At 38.2% G+C, this 17,342-nt stretch overlaps 1 protein-coding gene across 1 annotated transcript; it reads right to left on the reverse strand.

The window, feature by feature from the left end:
* Positions 1–4,267: 4,267 nt before the first annotated feature.
* LOC138890032 (uncharacterized) lies at positions 4,268–17,129 on the reverse strand. The gene is made up of 3 exons (XM_070173383.1): positions 16,640–17,129; positions 5,135–5,212; positions 4,268–4,311 (listed from the first exon to the last, which is right to left on the reverse strand). The coding sequence occupies exons 1-3, from the start codon at positions 17,127–17,129 to the stop codon at positions 4,268–4,270; spliced, it is 612 nt and encodes a 203-aa protein (XP_070029484.1).
* Positions 17,130–17,342: the final 213 nt, after the last annotated feature.

Consider the following 17,342-nt stretch of genomic DNA (forward strand, 5'->3'; position numbering starts at 1 on the left):
AAGAGGTTCAGAAGGTTCTTTACCCCTAGAAGAAGATCTTTGTGAAAAAGAACCTCTAGTTCTAGAAGAAGGGCCAGAACTAGGTGAAGGAATAGAAGAACCACGTGCATATTTTAAACTACGGAGCCTACTTCCTCTTCTGCTCCTACTGGGGGCATTAGGGAAGGTATCAACAATTGGAATGCTTCTAGGGTTAGGATTTGATGAAGACATGATTATACGATGAAGAAGCAAATAGAGATTTGAGAAAATTGGATGCTCAGAAAACTTTATGTGTTAAAGACCAAGAAGGAAGTTATATTTATACTGATAAGCAACAGCCAAAGGAAAAGATGAAATGATGGAAGGACCATAATAATGATAACTGACGCTTCGTGAATAGTGAAGCCGTGAAAAAGCCTTAAAAGTGTTGCAAAATTGCAGAACTAATGAAAAGGTGACACGTGTGAAGAGCATTAAATGGAAGTGACAATTGAATCATCGATTTTGTCATAGTATTAATGATGACAAAAATCATCATTTTAATGAAATTCACTTCCCAAATATTCAATCGATGAATAAATGGCAAGTGGGGGGACTAACTGTATTGGGAAAAATTGAGTTTACATATTAAAGTGGTGTAAAGATGAAGTGTCATGACACATAGACTAGTCAAAGAGTTACAACTGGCAAAAAGGCACGAGTTGCAACAGATACGAGCAGAGGCAAAAGAAGAGGCCCGAGCGGTTATCCAAAAGACTCAGCGCTCATACTTATTTAAGTCCAAGAATCAAGGGGAATGAATCTGACACTATATGGGAGTACATATACAGTATTTAATGAGCCTTAAGTACTAAAAACGTTAGAGAACCTGTATTAAATGCAATGATTATGTAACATAGCATTTAATGTCTTTAATTATCCATAATGGCCTTATTATGACAAAGGCAAAACACATATCTCCAAAATAGCTATAAAAGGGTAAGAACAGATCAATTGTAGGGACACAAAATATTATCTGAATATACCAATTTACTTGCTTTTCTTCTGATTATCTTATTGCTAGCCAAATTACTTTCTTTCATATATTCTTTTGATTATCAGTAACCCGAGTTCTTCTAAATTAAAGCTTTGACCGAAATCCTATTTTTTGGTTAAACACGCATCCCATCATATCATCTCGGTCACTGTGGACAAAATCATCAACGTATACCAACTGATCAGGTGGTGGTGCGTATATAACGCCATAACCATTCCCTATATCCCATATACATATATATACATATATATGCGTAGATAATGCCATATGAGTCATGGGTAAATGCACATGTAAATGAATGCAATGCATGAGAAGTACTTTAATAAAATCTTTTGGAATGTCATAAGACCATTATACCTTTGATTAATATCATGAAATAAACTTTATCAACTTACTATTTTTTGAGGCCCATGAACATATGATAAAATAATAAGACTTATAAGGAATAAAAAATATAAGCATCTCTACCATTTCTACTAATAGAGTCATTTATGGAAGTTGTGCATTTTTTCGTTTCGTTTGTATTGTATGGATCATGCCAAAAGGAAAGAAGGGATAGCCTTAACATACCTGGACCGATTCTATTGACAATTCCTCTAACACACTTCTTTTGCGAGGAATACATAATAGCGGATCGAAGTAGGAAAAAATTCATATGATATTCTTGAGAAGGATTGCATCGTACTCCTTTAGAACCGCGAAACTTTCATTGCCAAGGAGCTGGTAATTTCCGCAAGAAATTTGCTGAAACTTTGCTAGTTGTAGCATCTGCTTTCCAAGTTTTAATTGGGAATAGGTGATATGATTATATGAGGCCAAATGAACTTATTTTAAGTCTTTGCTGATTTTGAATTCAATTAAGCCAAAAGTTGACCAAGTTTCTTACACATAAGAATCTTGCTTTTGATGCCACCTTTCAACCAAAAATGGTTAGTCACTTAATTTGGGGGGGGGGGGTGGGGGCTGCCACGTCACCACTTAGTCCTTATCAATATATATACCTAATTAATTAGGTAATGTCCTATTACTCAATAATTAATCAATTACCCATATAATTAAGGATTGTCTCAAATTACTTAATATTTTACTTATTTTTAATACACCTTATACATCCTACTATCATGGTCATATGATACCTTGTACGGTACTAGTCCATAAATATTGGGCATTATTGCTTGGCCTGTATTTTATTTAATCATGCCTAACTTAGACAAAAGTTCATTTTCCCTGACTTGCTTCCCATCTCACCTTTAGGAATTTACTCATCACTTGTTTGAAATAGCAAAATCCTTAAAATCTCCAAATAATCTTTACCTTGGACTGAGTTCAATTACCTTACGATGAATTCAACGTACAATACTACTGGATGTAACATCATCGTAATTTAATACTGTGAAGCGTAACATCATTACTATGTAATACATCAAGAAGAAATATTGACGTAATATTGTGGGGCGTAATAAAAACAGTCTTCTAAAAGCGGAGTAAATCGAACTCACAGCTTCCGATCACCCTCTCGTGAGTTCTAGCAATTAGGAAACTGATTTATCAACCTTCCTTGATATTTAAATATTTAAATACAAAAATTAAACATTTTCTTAACTATGAAGTACTTTCCAAAACTCAAACTACACAGGAAAGGAGAGGTGATATAGCGATACTTACGTTGCGGGAATTGTTGTAATGCTATTGCTTCTTGATTTCATACCCGGGATGCTAATCCTCTTTGAAACCCTTGAAGAGAGCTTAAGTGTAAGTTTAGAGGTCTTATTCTGGTCGTGGTACATGGAGAAGTGAAGAAAGATACGACATAAGGACTACTCCCTCCATTTCAATTTATATGAACCTAAGAATGACCCCTTTCCTTATTTGGAAACAATTTACCTTTACACAATGATTTATAGCCACACAAAATATATGTGCCTCATTTTATACCACAAAATTAAAAGTCTTCTCTCTTTTCTTAAATTTCGTGCCCAGTCAAATGAGTTTACATAAATTGAAACGGAGGGAATATATATATATATATCCATCTTTGAAAAGTCAAAGAGGTGGTAGCTTGACACCCTAGCATTGGCCATCTTCCGATGCTTATATCTTTTTATCCGGATGTCATATAAGCAAACGGCTAAGAGAGTTGGAAACTACATTCCAAGACCTTAAATTTGGTATATAATATGACCCAAAACGACCTCATATAACACATGAAATGTATTTCTCAAAATGTTTCAGTGACACACCTACTTATCATCTATGCAGTCTGCGCAGTCTCGAAAAATTGCACATATCTATCTACTCTGATGTCATAATGATGAACAGTTTAATGCGTTTGAAACTAGACTCGTAGATATTCAATTTGATATGTGGATAAACCGCAATTCCAAGTATATTGGGATAAAAGCTCCACGATATTTGGCCTAATTTTCAGCACATTTATGAATGTAACTTGTGATGACCTTTGCCAACTTTTGTTCCACAACTCGCTTGACTTAAGAACGTAACACACGACTATCATAAGCCTAAAATAACTCATAAAATAACCTCCTTATCATGTTAAAAACCCTAGTCTCATCCCAAAGTACATGTTATAACGTTCCAAACTTATCGTTTTTTTTACGAAACTTATTTTCTTCAATTCGTTAGCTTCTAAGCCTTCCAACCCTCGTTGTACTTGGTATTCATGATCTTAAATATTTGTAACCTCCAAGATAACATGATTAACTACATTATGTACTTTCAAAGACGATTTCATTTCTGAGCTTACATCAATAGATTAACGATGTACTCTCACGTACGAAAACATGGGGTGTAACACATTGTTCCATCTATGGGAATAGTTTTCTGTTCTGTTGGGACGGTTATAAACCGTTGTGGTACGATTATACCAGATATATTTAACTCTGTTACAATAGTTTTCATGATATATTACAACGATCTTGTGATATATTGGTACAATTATTAGAATCCTATTGCAACAGATAATGCAACATATTGTGACGGTTATAGGGACTGCTGTTATTATTTTCTAGGTCAATTGGAACGGTTATATTCTCTAGTGCAACAACTTATATAAACCACGAAATAAAATTAAAATATCTAACTAGCAGTATCTATAAACAAAAATAGAATATGAATACATTGTTTGATCAATAATTCAAAAGTCAAAATAGATGAGTTTGCATATAAAAAGTTCTAAACTAAAATATCCTTCAACGTGATAATAGAAAGTCTAACAAAGATCAACAACACTCAAGTAAGGTCTTCTTCATTGCTTTCATCTGCAATCACTGCACCTGCAAAAGACAATCAGAAATAATTAAATAAATTTTTTTAAGATAAATGAGTGACAAAGTAATTGAATGACCAATTTGATAACTCGAAAATTTCTAACTCTCTGAATTCTTAAAATTTTCGGTGGAGTTTATTTTGTAAATACGACTATCCCAAATATTTTAACCTGCTCAAAATTTTCAACCTGCTCAAAATTAAATGACCAATTTGATTACTCAAATAATTTCTAAATCTCTAAATTCATAAAATTTTCGGTAGAGTTTCCTATTATATCCCAAAATTTGCAACCTGCTCAAAACATCATTATGTAATACACAAGCATAATTTTGAACTCTCTAGTCTGTTACAAAGAGATAACTTCAAAGGAATATAAACATTTAAGAAGAAAACAAGTTAATGAGGATTTAGATACAACAATAACATGAGTTTCTCTTGTAACTAAGATATCAAAAAATTTAACTTGTCACTATTGTACTTCAAAAGTTTCTTGTAACTAAGATAACAAAACGTTTTTTGTATTAGAAATAAATACATACATGAAACAAGAATGAGAGTCATAGTTACCCAATGAGCCATCAATTCCAAATTTTAATTCATAATTTCAGCAACTTTCTCAATGTCTTGGAGATAAAAATTAGAAAAGACAACACCAGTGATAAGATTAAAGAAATTTGTTCTATATATTTGTTTTAAGAATTCTCAGAGATAATAAAAATTCATAGAAAACTGCCTCCCCTATTCCTTTCTACAGCTTCTTCTCACTAGGCAGTTGAATAAATGCATTAGGAAAAATGAAAACATATAGCTATTTCTGTGCCCACCTACCTGAAGTAACCAAATTAAACTTCCTATTTTCTGAATCAGCCCATACAGATGTAAGAAGATGTATTAACCCTAACTGTCCTGAAAGAAATCAGATCTATAGAGCTTCAACTACCAGTGATTCCAGCTAAATTTGTAGAGCATGAAAACCTCCGTTTCCCATCATATTGTATGTAACTAATATCTAGAGACAGCAAAATGTGACACCAAATAATTTTTCTTTTTCTTTTTCCTGATGAAGTGTCAAGCAAATAATTTGTAGTCATCAAGTCAAGCGACACCTATAATATGACATAGGGACTCATTTTTTCGATAAAGAAACGGGAATAGAACGCCTACCAATTGAAACCTAATGGAAAACTATCAGAATCTCAAATGGGCTGCACTGCTGTAACGATCAGAAATTCCCACCTTCGGGATCGTGATGACGCCTAATATTTTACTTGCTAGCCAAGCCAATGTTAGAATAATTTATCCATTTTTCACTAGTTTAAATTAAAATAATGATAAAGAACTGAAATAACTGCAATAGTTCAAAGTAAAATGCGGAACTAAAATATCCAAAACACCTGATACAACCCTGGACCCGATATCACAAGTGCACGAGCTACTAGAATAGTACAAACAAGGGTTTGAAATAAACATAAAGCTGTCTGGAGGAAAATACACAGCTAAATTAAAGGGAAGGGGACTCCAATAGTTGTACCTCAAGTCTCCACAAGCTAGCAAATCCGAGCACACTAATAACCGCCGCTAGGACCGACTCCAAAATCTGCACAAGAAGTGCAGAGTATAGTATAAGAACAACCGACCCCAATTACTCTGTAAGTGTCGAGCCTAACCTCGACGAAGTAGTGACGAGACTAAGGTAGGTGACTTACATTACAACATGCATCCAGTATATAATAAAGCAGGACAAGGAAATACAGAACAAAAAAAGACAGTAAAGTGAAGAAAATAGCTAAATCCTCAAAGGAAACCAGTACTGATCAGAATTACCAATCCTTAGAGTTCCGTACGAAAAATACCGAGACCCAACACAGTACAGAGAAATAGAAGCACATAGGTTGTTGCGGCGCGCAACCAGATCCCACCGCATAGCACAATCCTCCCTTATTCCACCATAATAATATCACAATCATAATCAATAAATATATGTTGCGGTACACAATCCGATTCCACCATATAACAAAATTAGTATCATAATTCACCATTATTTCACCGTATCAATCTACCCTTATTTCACCTATTGCAGTGTGCAACCTGATCCCACCATATCAGTACAAATTCACCCTTATTCCACCATATCAATCCACCCTTATTTTATCAGTTGCGTTGTGCAACCCGATCCCACCATATCAGTACAAGTATTCGCTGAGTGCAGTTAAATGCATAATTCAAATAACAAGAACCTCTACGATTGATAAATGTCAAGCTTAATCGGAAAGGAAACCTCATACAAACTCGAAAATTCACATATGTAATATTACACGGCAAGACCAGTCTAGTAATGACAACTAGAAGGTGCAAGTAATTCAATTAAGGCAAATAACAACGGGTCATGAAAGCATGAAAAGATCTAACATGTTTAACAGGAGAAACAATGATTAACACGTAGCAAATAAAATATGGAAGACATTTAGAACATAGAACAGTCAAGGCAGGGAGGAGCTAATTAAAGAAAAGCAGAAATCCGGGAAACAAGTAATTCGGCAACGTATAAGCACTCGTCACATTGCATATACGTCACAACACATGAAATTCACAGAGCACTTACCTCAGTCCGCAGTCAACTCAAAGTTCTACCGGGCCTTTCCCCCTGAATCCGCCTCCAAACCACCCGTATGTAAGCACAATTGACTCAATAATATCAAATATTGCAAAAGAAATCAATTAAAATGCATAAATTTAGAATTTCCAAACATTCTCCCAAAAGTCAAAAATCGACCTCGGACCCGCTTGGTCAAAGCCCAAAATTCAGACCAAAACCCGATTACCCATTCACCCCCGAGCCCGGTTATGTAATTTGTTTCGAAATCCGACCTCAATTTGAGGTCTAAATTTCTATTTTTCAAAAATCCTAATTCTACCCAAACTCTCAATTTCTACAAAGAAAATCCTAGATTTTAGGTGGAAATCTTATGAAATTATCATGACCCAAACCGATGGGCCGCGACGGAAACCCGGTATCTTACTCAACCGAGTATCAACATAACATATTTTTCTTATTACATCATCATATACACATGAAATACGAGCCTAATAGGCCAACATGATCCTTTATAAACTCAAAACATAGGCCGACAAGGCCGTACAATTTTTTATGTACACGACATATGTCTACATGCCTCTAAGAATACATAAATGTCATAAAGGTCGGGATAGAGTCTCGCCATACCAAAAAATACACATCTAAATCATATTAACCAAACGAGCAACTCTGAAGCAAATGGAGCACACCAACATCTTCCGCTAAGCTGATAGCCTACTTGGAGGGCTCTCGACCTGTCACTCGGGACCTGCGGGCATGAAACGCAGCGTCCCTAGGCAAAAGGAACGTCAGTATAAATAATGTACCGAGTATGTAAGGCACATAAATAAATACATAAGAGACATGGAAGACATATAGAGTACATGACTCAAGTAAGTCTGAATAACTTTGCAAATCATAAATTACTTTTAGCGTCATGAATATGCGTATGAATATCATGTCGTGCATAGGTACATGTTTCATAATATCATCAGCCTCTGAGGGCATCCCATCATATCATATCGGCCACTGTGGGCAAAATCTTCATCGTATACTAGCTGATCAGGTGGTGGTGCGTGTATAACGCCATAACCATTCCCATATCCCATTTACATATATATATATATATATATATATATATATATGTATATGTACGTGTATATAACACTGTCTGAGTCATATTTCAATCACTGTGGGCAACATCATCATCATATACCAGCTAATCAGGTGGTGGTGTATATATAACGCCGTAATTTTTATCCCGTATCTCATATAAATATAATATACATATATACGTGTATATAACGCTATCTGGTCATGGGTCAGTGCACATGAATGCAATGCAAGAAAAGTACGTTAATAAAATCTTTCGAAGCTTCATAAGACCATTTTGCCTTTGAGTAATATCATAAAGTAAACTCTTTTCAACTTTTGTATTTTTTTCTGAGACCCATGAGCATATGATAAAATATTATGACACACGGAAATTCAAGAACATAGATATCTCTAATACTTCTATGAATAGAGTCATTCATGGAATTTGTTCATTTGCACGTTTTGTTCGTATCGTATGAATTATGCTAAAAGAAAGAAGGGATAGCCTTAACATACCTGGAGTAGGGGAAAATCCGTGTAATGTCCTTGGAAAAGATTGCAAAGAATTCTCATTGTAATGAAGTATTAAGAATCAGAACTTTGCTTGAATTTGATAATAGCAACGTTCTATTCTCTTTTGTTTGAAATTAAGAATGGCAAAAGTTTGTTCTGTTAAAGAAACTTTGTTTGAAAATTACTTCCTAAATTCTCATTGTAGTAAAATGACTAATATTATGATGATATACCAATATAAGTATGAAGTGTCCTTTCACTTTGCTACTTGGTTGCCACCTATTAAATGACTAAAGACTCATTTGTTTTAAATTGTGGCCGACTGCCACGTTTTCTTGAGGGTAAAATTTATAAATTTTTATCCATTTATTAGTTAACTGGGTAATGTCTTGTTACCCGATAATTAATCAATTACCCGCAAAATTGAGAATTATTCCAACTTACTTGAAATATTACTCACTTTTCACATACCTTATACGCCTTACTATTTTGGTCATGTGGTACCTTGAATTGTACTAGTCCATAAATACCGAGTATTTTAGCCTGAGCCCTATTTTATCCCAAACTACCAAATTTCAACGAAATTCATTTTCTTCGACTTGTTTCCCCTCTCACCTTCACGAATTTATTCATCACTTACAATCCTTATAATCTCCGAATAATCATTTCCTTGGACTGATGTCAATTACTTTATGACAAATTCAACGTAAAATACTGCAGGGTGCAACATAGTCGTAACTTATTACTGCGAAGTGTAACATCACCGTAATACAGTACTGCTGGGTATAACACTGTCGTAACTTATGACTGTGAAGTGTAACATCACCATAATGTAATACTGTCGGGTACAACACTGTCTTAACTTAATACTGCAAGATGTAACATCAATCGTAATATATTACTGCAGAGCATAACATCAACGTAATACTGCGGGGCGTAACATTATTCCCCCCTTTGGAACATTCGTCCTGTAATGTTGACTGATGCACTTATCATTTTCATAACTTATATCTTCCGAATACTTTAGAACTTCCCTTGCCATCTAGGTGAATAAGTCCAAAGTCCAGGGCATTCCTCCCTTAGGCCTCCTTCTCACACCACAACTTATAGTCGGAATCCTTCCAATCTTGTAACTGTTGCTACCTTTCATCATGCAGCCTGTACGATTTTGACCTTGTAAGTGTGTCTAATCTCTAAGCTTGATATGTAGAGCTTGATAAGATGTCCCTTTGGGCATCTATGAGTATACTAAAGTTCTTCGCTCGGTACTTTGTTGAATTCACGAATATTGCTATATCTTATCGCATAGGTCCGTTTAGCCATCCGTATGAATTTACTGGCATAATACTTACTTTAATTTATCGTTTCTGAGGTTTGCTACCAAATCCCAGCTTACTCTCATTGCTTATTCCATATGTATAAATTTAAGTCCTTTAATGCTTCCTCATTACTGCTTATCTTTAGAATGACGACCTAATCTCATCTCATACTTTGTGACTTTTGTCCATCCATTGTTGATTCACCTTAATATTGATCTACAATATACAACTGATAACTTGAAACTTCTTACGTAATACTTTCCCCCTAGGGCTTACGTTACCTCAAGGAATATTCGAAGTGATTCCCATAATCGTATTTCATAGTGTCTCAATGTGATTCACCTTATGGGGGTATCCTAATTTCGTACCGCCAGCGAAATCTTTTCTCCTTCTCTTTTTTTTCTTTTTCAAATCATTCTTCAAACGAAGGCCCATATGTCATCCTTTATCTGTCATAATTATATCCTCATTTTATTACCAGGTCAGCATTTCATTCCTTCTAAATGCTATTAATCTTAGACTCCTTTGAGTTCATTAAGGCTATAGTGAGCTTTTTATAACATAGAGAATCTATTAGCTCCCTTGTTTTCATGGGCCTAATCCTGAGGACTATTCCATTCTCGTACCTTCTCACTCACCTTCTCTCGTTCTTACATCATGTCATAAAACTTTGTCGCTTTACTATACTTTAGCTTGCGACCTATACATATCTATTTATACTACTTGTAATCTTCCTTGAACTTGGTTGAATTTCCTTGTGTTATTTTAGAACATCAAGCGAGACATCAAATCATCTCTAAGTCTTCTTTACTTTCTTAACTAGACCTCTCGATACCTAGAAATCACTGACGATGCCGCTATCATTCCTGGATATTGAATCCTCGCGCTTCTAGCTTTCTATCCCAAGTATGGAATATCCTCAACCTTCTGCTTTTGCGTATCTCGTACATTGCTCATCTTTACCTTACTTTCCTTAAAGCCTTAAATCACATCTTCAATCTCTTTCGTACCTCTAATTTTAAGGGAGATCCTGCAATGTTATTGATCACGATGTTTCTATTTTTCTGGGTCCAATAATCAAACTCCTGATTTACTTAGGTGATGTAACTCTTTAGTTTCATCCTTCTTTTGATCGTCCTTTAAGTCGGCTTAAGCTATCTTCTGATATGTGGTTCATAGTATTAGTTATCTTGTTTCGCCTTTCATGGGCGCTGAGGAACATGCATGATACAATCCTTTAATAATTTAATCTTTCGTTTATGACCTGGGCTCAATTCTTTCTTTTAACGTATACCAGCATCTTCTACGATTGTATATGCTACATGTATAAAACTCTGAACCCTTAAGTGCGTGTCACGACCCTAAACCCGAATCCGGTCGTGATGGCGCCTCTCGTGAAGACAAGGCTAGCCGACACTTCCCAATTTCCAATTTTTTTAATAGATAAGCATCAAGAATAGTCTCAATATGATAAAATAAGTCCAAAATGACAGATGATAACATAAATACGTGGAAGAACACCCATACACAGCCCTAACCGGGGTGTCACTAGTCATGAGCATCTATAAGTCATAATACAAGTCTGCTAAGTCTATAAGCTAGTACAGATGTCTGAAAAGAGATAGAGATGATAAAGGAGTAGAGACACGGGGCTGCAGACACTAACAACTACCTCGTGAACTCCGAATGTCCGCCTGAAGCTGGAGGGATCAGCACTCGTGAGCGAAACCAGCTACGCCTGAATCTGCACACAGGGTGCATGGAGTAAAGTGAGTACTCCAACTCAGTGAGTAACAAATGTAAATAACGATTGAAAGTAAGAAAATACGTAAGGCACAAGTCATTCTATAATGAAGCAATAAAACGATTTAAGAGTAGTAAACCAGTGAAAAATTAAGTAACTATCCCTTTTCAACAAGTAAACAGGTAATTGACATGCAGTTAAGGTAAAGTAAACAAATAGAAGTTCGCCCCTCCAGCACAGTATCAACAAATCCACCCCTCAGGAAACATCTCAGAACAATACCAGCACCTCGGGCTCAATCTCACATCACAATGGGTACCCACGCTCACTGGGGGTATGCAGACTCTTGGAGGGGCCCCTTACTGCCCAAGCGCAATATCAAGCCATCTCGTGGCATCATCACTAGCCTCTCGGCCTCATATCAATCAAGCCACCTTGTGGCGTACATATCTCAGGCCCTCAGCCTCAAATCAATATGAGTGTTTCCACACAATATAGGCCCTCGACCTTACTCAATCAAAAATCCTCACAAGCCCCTCGGACAATAGTAAAACAGTGTTTCTCAGCTCAAATATCATTTAAAATACCACATAAGTCTTAGAACTGAGTAAACATGGCTGAGTATGAAAAACAATGGAAAATAACATGACTGAGTTCAAGTGTAAAGTCAAAACAGTGAGGAAATATCAATAAAAAGCCCCGAAGGGTTCAAATAGTTGACACAAGGCCCAAATATGGCATTCAGCCCAAATAATAATGATAACAAATAGATCTCAATCAAATATGCGATAAAATCATCAATCGGGATGGACCAAGTCACAATCCCCAAAAGTGCATGACCCCACGCTCGTCATCAAGCGTGTGCCTCCTCAATATAGCACTACGATGTGCAATCAGGGGGTTTCAAACCCTCAGAACTTCATTTACAATCATTACTCACCTCGAACCGGTCAAATCTCTAGCTCACGACGCCTTTTGCCCTCGAATCGGCCTCCACTCGCTTTGAATCTATCCAAAATTAAAATGAGGATGTCAAAATATGCTAAGGGAACGAAGCCCAAGCGAAAACAATCAATAAAGGGCACAAATCCCGAAATTACCAAAACCCAGCCCCAAGCCCACGTCTCGCAATTCAATAATTTTTACACCAATAGATTTCTTATCTCCCCACCAGTTCATATATATCAAAAGTTCAGAAATCCTACCTCAAATGGTCCATCATATCCTCAATCATAGGTCTCCAATACTAAACCCTAGGTTTCCCCAAATTTCGCCTTAATTTCCATAATTTCTAGCTCTAATCCATGGAATAGTAGCATAGGAATGAGCTTTAAGTGCAAATTCCTTACCTCAATGAAGTTTCCTTGAAATCCCTCTTTGAAATCGCCCAAAAAACGCCTAAGCCGAAGTCAAAAATGGTGAAATAACTCAAATTCGCTAAATGAAATAATTTATATGTTCTGACCAATTGTTCCGCATCTGTGGCACAATAGCCTCTTCTGCGGTACCACATATGCGGGTCTTTCCTCCGCTTCTACAGATATCACTTAATAGGCCAAATCCGCATTTGCGACCACATTTCCGCATCTGCGACATAGCAGATGCGATCACCTTACCGCTTCTTCGGTCTCAGCTCACATGACCATTTTTTGCTTCTGCAACCAACTCTTCACTTATGCGGTGCCGCACCTGCGATCCCCAATCCGCAGGTGCGAAAAAATCAGAAGCAGTAAATTCAGCTGCTGCAACAAAATTTCAACTTCTCCGTTAACCATCCGAAATCACCCCGAGGCCCCCGGGACCTCAACCGAAAGCACAAACATAACCAAATACCTTATTTAAACTTGTTCCAATAACCAAAACACATCAAACAACATTAAATTACCCAAAACACATCGGATTCAAGCCAAACTTTCTAAAATCTTCCGAATTTCGCTTTTGATAAAAAATCCAACCAAACCACGTCCAAATGACCTGAAATTTTTCACACACATCCCAAATGACATAATGAAGCTACTGAAACTCTAGGAATTCCATTCCAACCCCTATATCAAAATCTCTCCTACCAACCGGAAATCGCCAAAATATCTACTTTGCCAATTCAAGCCTAAATCTACTAAGAACCTCCGAAACTCATTCCGATCACCCTTCTAAGTCATAAATCCACTCCCGAAGCTAACCGAACCATCAGAACTCACATCTGAGCTCTCTAACACATAAGTCAACATCCACTTGACTTTTCCAACTTAAGCTTCCTCAAAAGAGACTAAGTGTCTCAAACCTTACCAAATTCATTCTGAATTCGATCCGACTAACCCGATACCACATAACACGGATAAACAAAGGGTAAGTAAGCAGAAATAGGGAAAACGGAGTGGTAACTCATGAGATGACTGGCTGGGTCATCACATCCTCCCCAACTTAAGGAAACGTTCGTCCGCGAACGAATCAAGAAACATACCTGAAGCCTCAAACAGGTGAGGATATCTATTCTGCATCTCCCGCTCGGTCTCCCAGGTGGCCTCCTACGGGCTGACCTCTCCACTGTACTTTCACTGAAGCTATATCCTTTAACCTCAACTTCCGAACTTGACGAGCCAAAATAGCTACTGGCTCCACATCATAGGTCAAATCATCATCTAACTAAACCGTGCTAAAATCCAGAACATGATATGGATCCCCAATATACTTCTGGAGCATAGAAACATGAAATACTGGATGCACACTCAACAAGATAGGTGGCAAAGCAAGCTCATAAGCCACCTCCCAATCCTACGAAGCACCTCAAAAGGTCTAATAAACCGCGGACCTTCATGGGCGAAACCTTCAACATGACCTTCTTGCCAACCATGTCGAACACATCTCGAACCTTCCTGTCCACATAACTCTTTTTTCTCGACTGCGCTGTACGAAGCCTCTCCTAAATCACCTTCACCATTTGTAAAGCATCATGTACCAAGTTGGTCCCCAATAGCCTAGCCTCACCGGGCTCGAACCAACCAACTGGAGATCTACATTGTCTCCCTTACAAAGCCTCATATGGAGCCATCTGAATACTCGACTGGTAGCTATTGTTATAAGCAAACTCTACAAGCGGCAGAAACCGATCCCATGACCCTCCGAAAGCAATGACACAAGCATGCAATATGTCCTCTAATATATGAATAGTGCACTCGGACTGCTCATCCATCTGAGGGTGAAAATTTGTGCTCAACTCGACCTGAGTACCCAACTCTCGCTGCACAGACCTCCAAAACAACGAAGTAAACTGAGTGCCCCTATCTGAAATGATGGAAACTAGGACACCATGCAACCGAACAATCTCCCGGATATAGATCTCTGCCGACCGCTCTGAAAAATAGGTAGTACACGCAAGAATGAAGTGCGCGGACTTGGTCAGCCGATCCACAGTCACCCAAATAACATCGAACTTCCGCAAAGTCCATGGAAGTCCAACTACAAAGTCCATAGTGATCCTCTCCCACTTCCACTCGGGAATATCCATCTGCTGAAGCAAGCCACCCGGTCTCTGATGCTCATATTTCACCTGCTGACAATTGAGACACCTAGCTACAAATCCTACAATATCATTCTTTATTCTTCTCCACCAATAGTGCTACCTCAAATCCTGGTACATCTTTGCGGTGCCCAGATGAATGGAATACCGCGAGCTATGGGCCTCCTCCAGAATCAACTCTCGAAGTCCATCTACATTGGGCACACAAATACGGCCCTACATCCTCAACACCCCATCATCACCAATGGTCACATCTCAGGCATCATCATGCCGAACTCTGTCCCTAAGGACTAGCAAATGCGGATCATCATACTAGCGTTCTCTGATGCGATCATATAAGGAAGACCGAGAAACCACATAAGACAATACCCGGCTGGGCTCCGAAATATCTAACCTCACGAACTGATTGGCCAAGGCCTGAACATCAACTACAAGAGGTCTCTCCCCAACTGGAATATATGCCAAACTCCCCATGCTTACTGCCTTTCGGCTCAGAGCATCGGCCACCACATTGGCCTTTCCCGGATGGTACAATATAGTGATATCATAATCCTTAAGCAACTCCAACCATCTCCGTTGCCTCAAATTAAGATCCTTTTGCTTGAACAAATGCTGGAGACTGTGATGATCAGTGAACACCTCACAAGATACGCCATACAAGTAATGCCTCCAAATCTTCAACGCGTGAACTATGGCAGCCAACTCCAAATCATAAATGGGGTAGTTCTTCTCATGGGGCTTCAACTGATAAGAAGCATAAGTAATAACTCTACCCTCCTGCATCAATACACAACCAATCCCAATTCTCGAAGCATCACAATACACAGTATATGAACCTGAAGCTGATGGCAAAACCAACACTAGAGCTATGGTCAAAGCTGTCTTCAGCTTCTGAAAGCTCTCCTCACACTCGTCCGACCAAATGAAGCACCCTTTTGAGTAAACTTGGTCAAGGACGATGCGATAGATGAGAATCCCTGAACAAACTAGCGATAATAGCATGCCAAACCAAGAAAGCTGCGAATCTCGGTGGCTGAAGACGGTCTGGGCCAACTCTAAACTACCTCTATCTTCTTCAGATCAACCTGAATACCCTCGCTAGAAACCACGTGCCCCAAGAAAGCCACTGAACTAAGCCAAAACTCACACTTGGAGAATTTTGCATAAAGCTTGTCCCCCCTCAATCTCTGCAACACAACTCTCAAATGCTCCACGTGGTCCTCCTGACTATGCGAGTACACCAGAATATCATAAATGAAGACAATCACGAACGAATCAAGAAAAGGCCAGAACACGCTGCTCATCAAAAGCATGAACGCTGCTGGGGCATTGGTCATCCCAAAAGACATCACCAAGAACTCATGATGACCACATCGGGTCCTGAAAGTCATCTTAAGAATATCCAAATCTCTGATCTTCAACTGGTGATAACCTGAACGGAGATCAATCTTGGAGAATACACTCGCTCCCTAAAGCTGGTCGAATAAATCATCAATACGAGTCAAATGATACTTGTTCTTAATTGTTACCTTGTTCAATTGCCTATAATGAATGCACATTCTCATAGTACCATCCTTCTTCTTCACAAACAGAACTGGCGCACCCCAATGTGATACACTAGGCCGAATGAACCTCTTATCAAGTTGTTCCTGAAGCTGCTCCTTTAATTCCTTCAACTCCGCTGGTGCCATACGATACGACGGAATAGAAATGGGTTGAGTGCCCGGCACCAGGTCAATACCAAAATCAATGTCCCTTTCCGGTGACATGCCGGATAGGTTTGCAGGAAACACATTGGGAATATCCCTCACAACTGGAATAGAATCAATACTGGGAGTCTCAACACCGACATCCTTCACAAAGTCTAGATACGAAAGACAACCCTTCCCAACCATACACTGGGCTTTTAAGAATGAGACCACTCTACTAGGAACATAATCAGTCACATCTCGCCACTCGATCTGTGGCGGTGTAGACATAACTGTTTTAGCATGACAGTCCAGAATAACACGACACAGAGATAGCCAATCCATGCCCAAAATGATATTGAAATCCTCCATGCTCAATAATAATAGATCCACTCGGGTCTCCAAACCCCCAAAAGTCACCACACACGACCGGTACACACAGTCTACAACAATAGTATCGCCTACCAGGGTATATACATGAACAGGTAAAGCAAGAAACTCGTGGGGCGTACCCAAATAACGAGAAAAATACCTGGACACATAAGAAAAGGTGGAACCAGGATCAAATAATACAGAGGCATTTCT

The sequence above is a fragment of the Nicotiana sylvestris genome, chromosome 4 (assembly GCF_000393655.2).
Source record: "Nicotiana sylvestris chromosome 4, ASM39365v2, whole genome shotgun sequence".
NCBI lineage: Eukaryota > Viridiplantae > Streptophyta > Magnoliopsida > Solanales > Solanaceae > Nicotiana > Nicotiana sylvestris.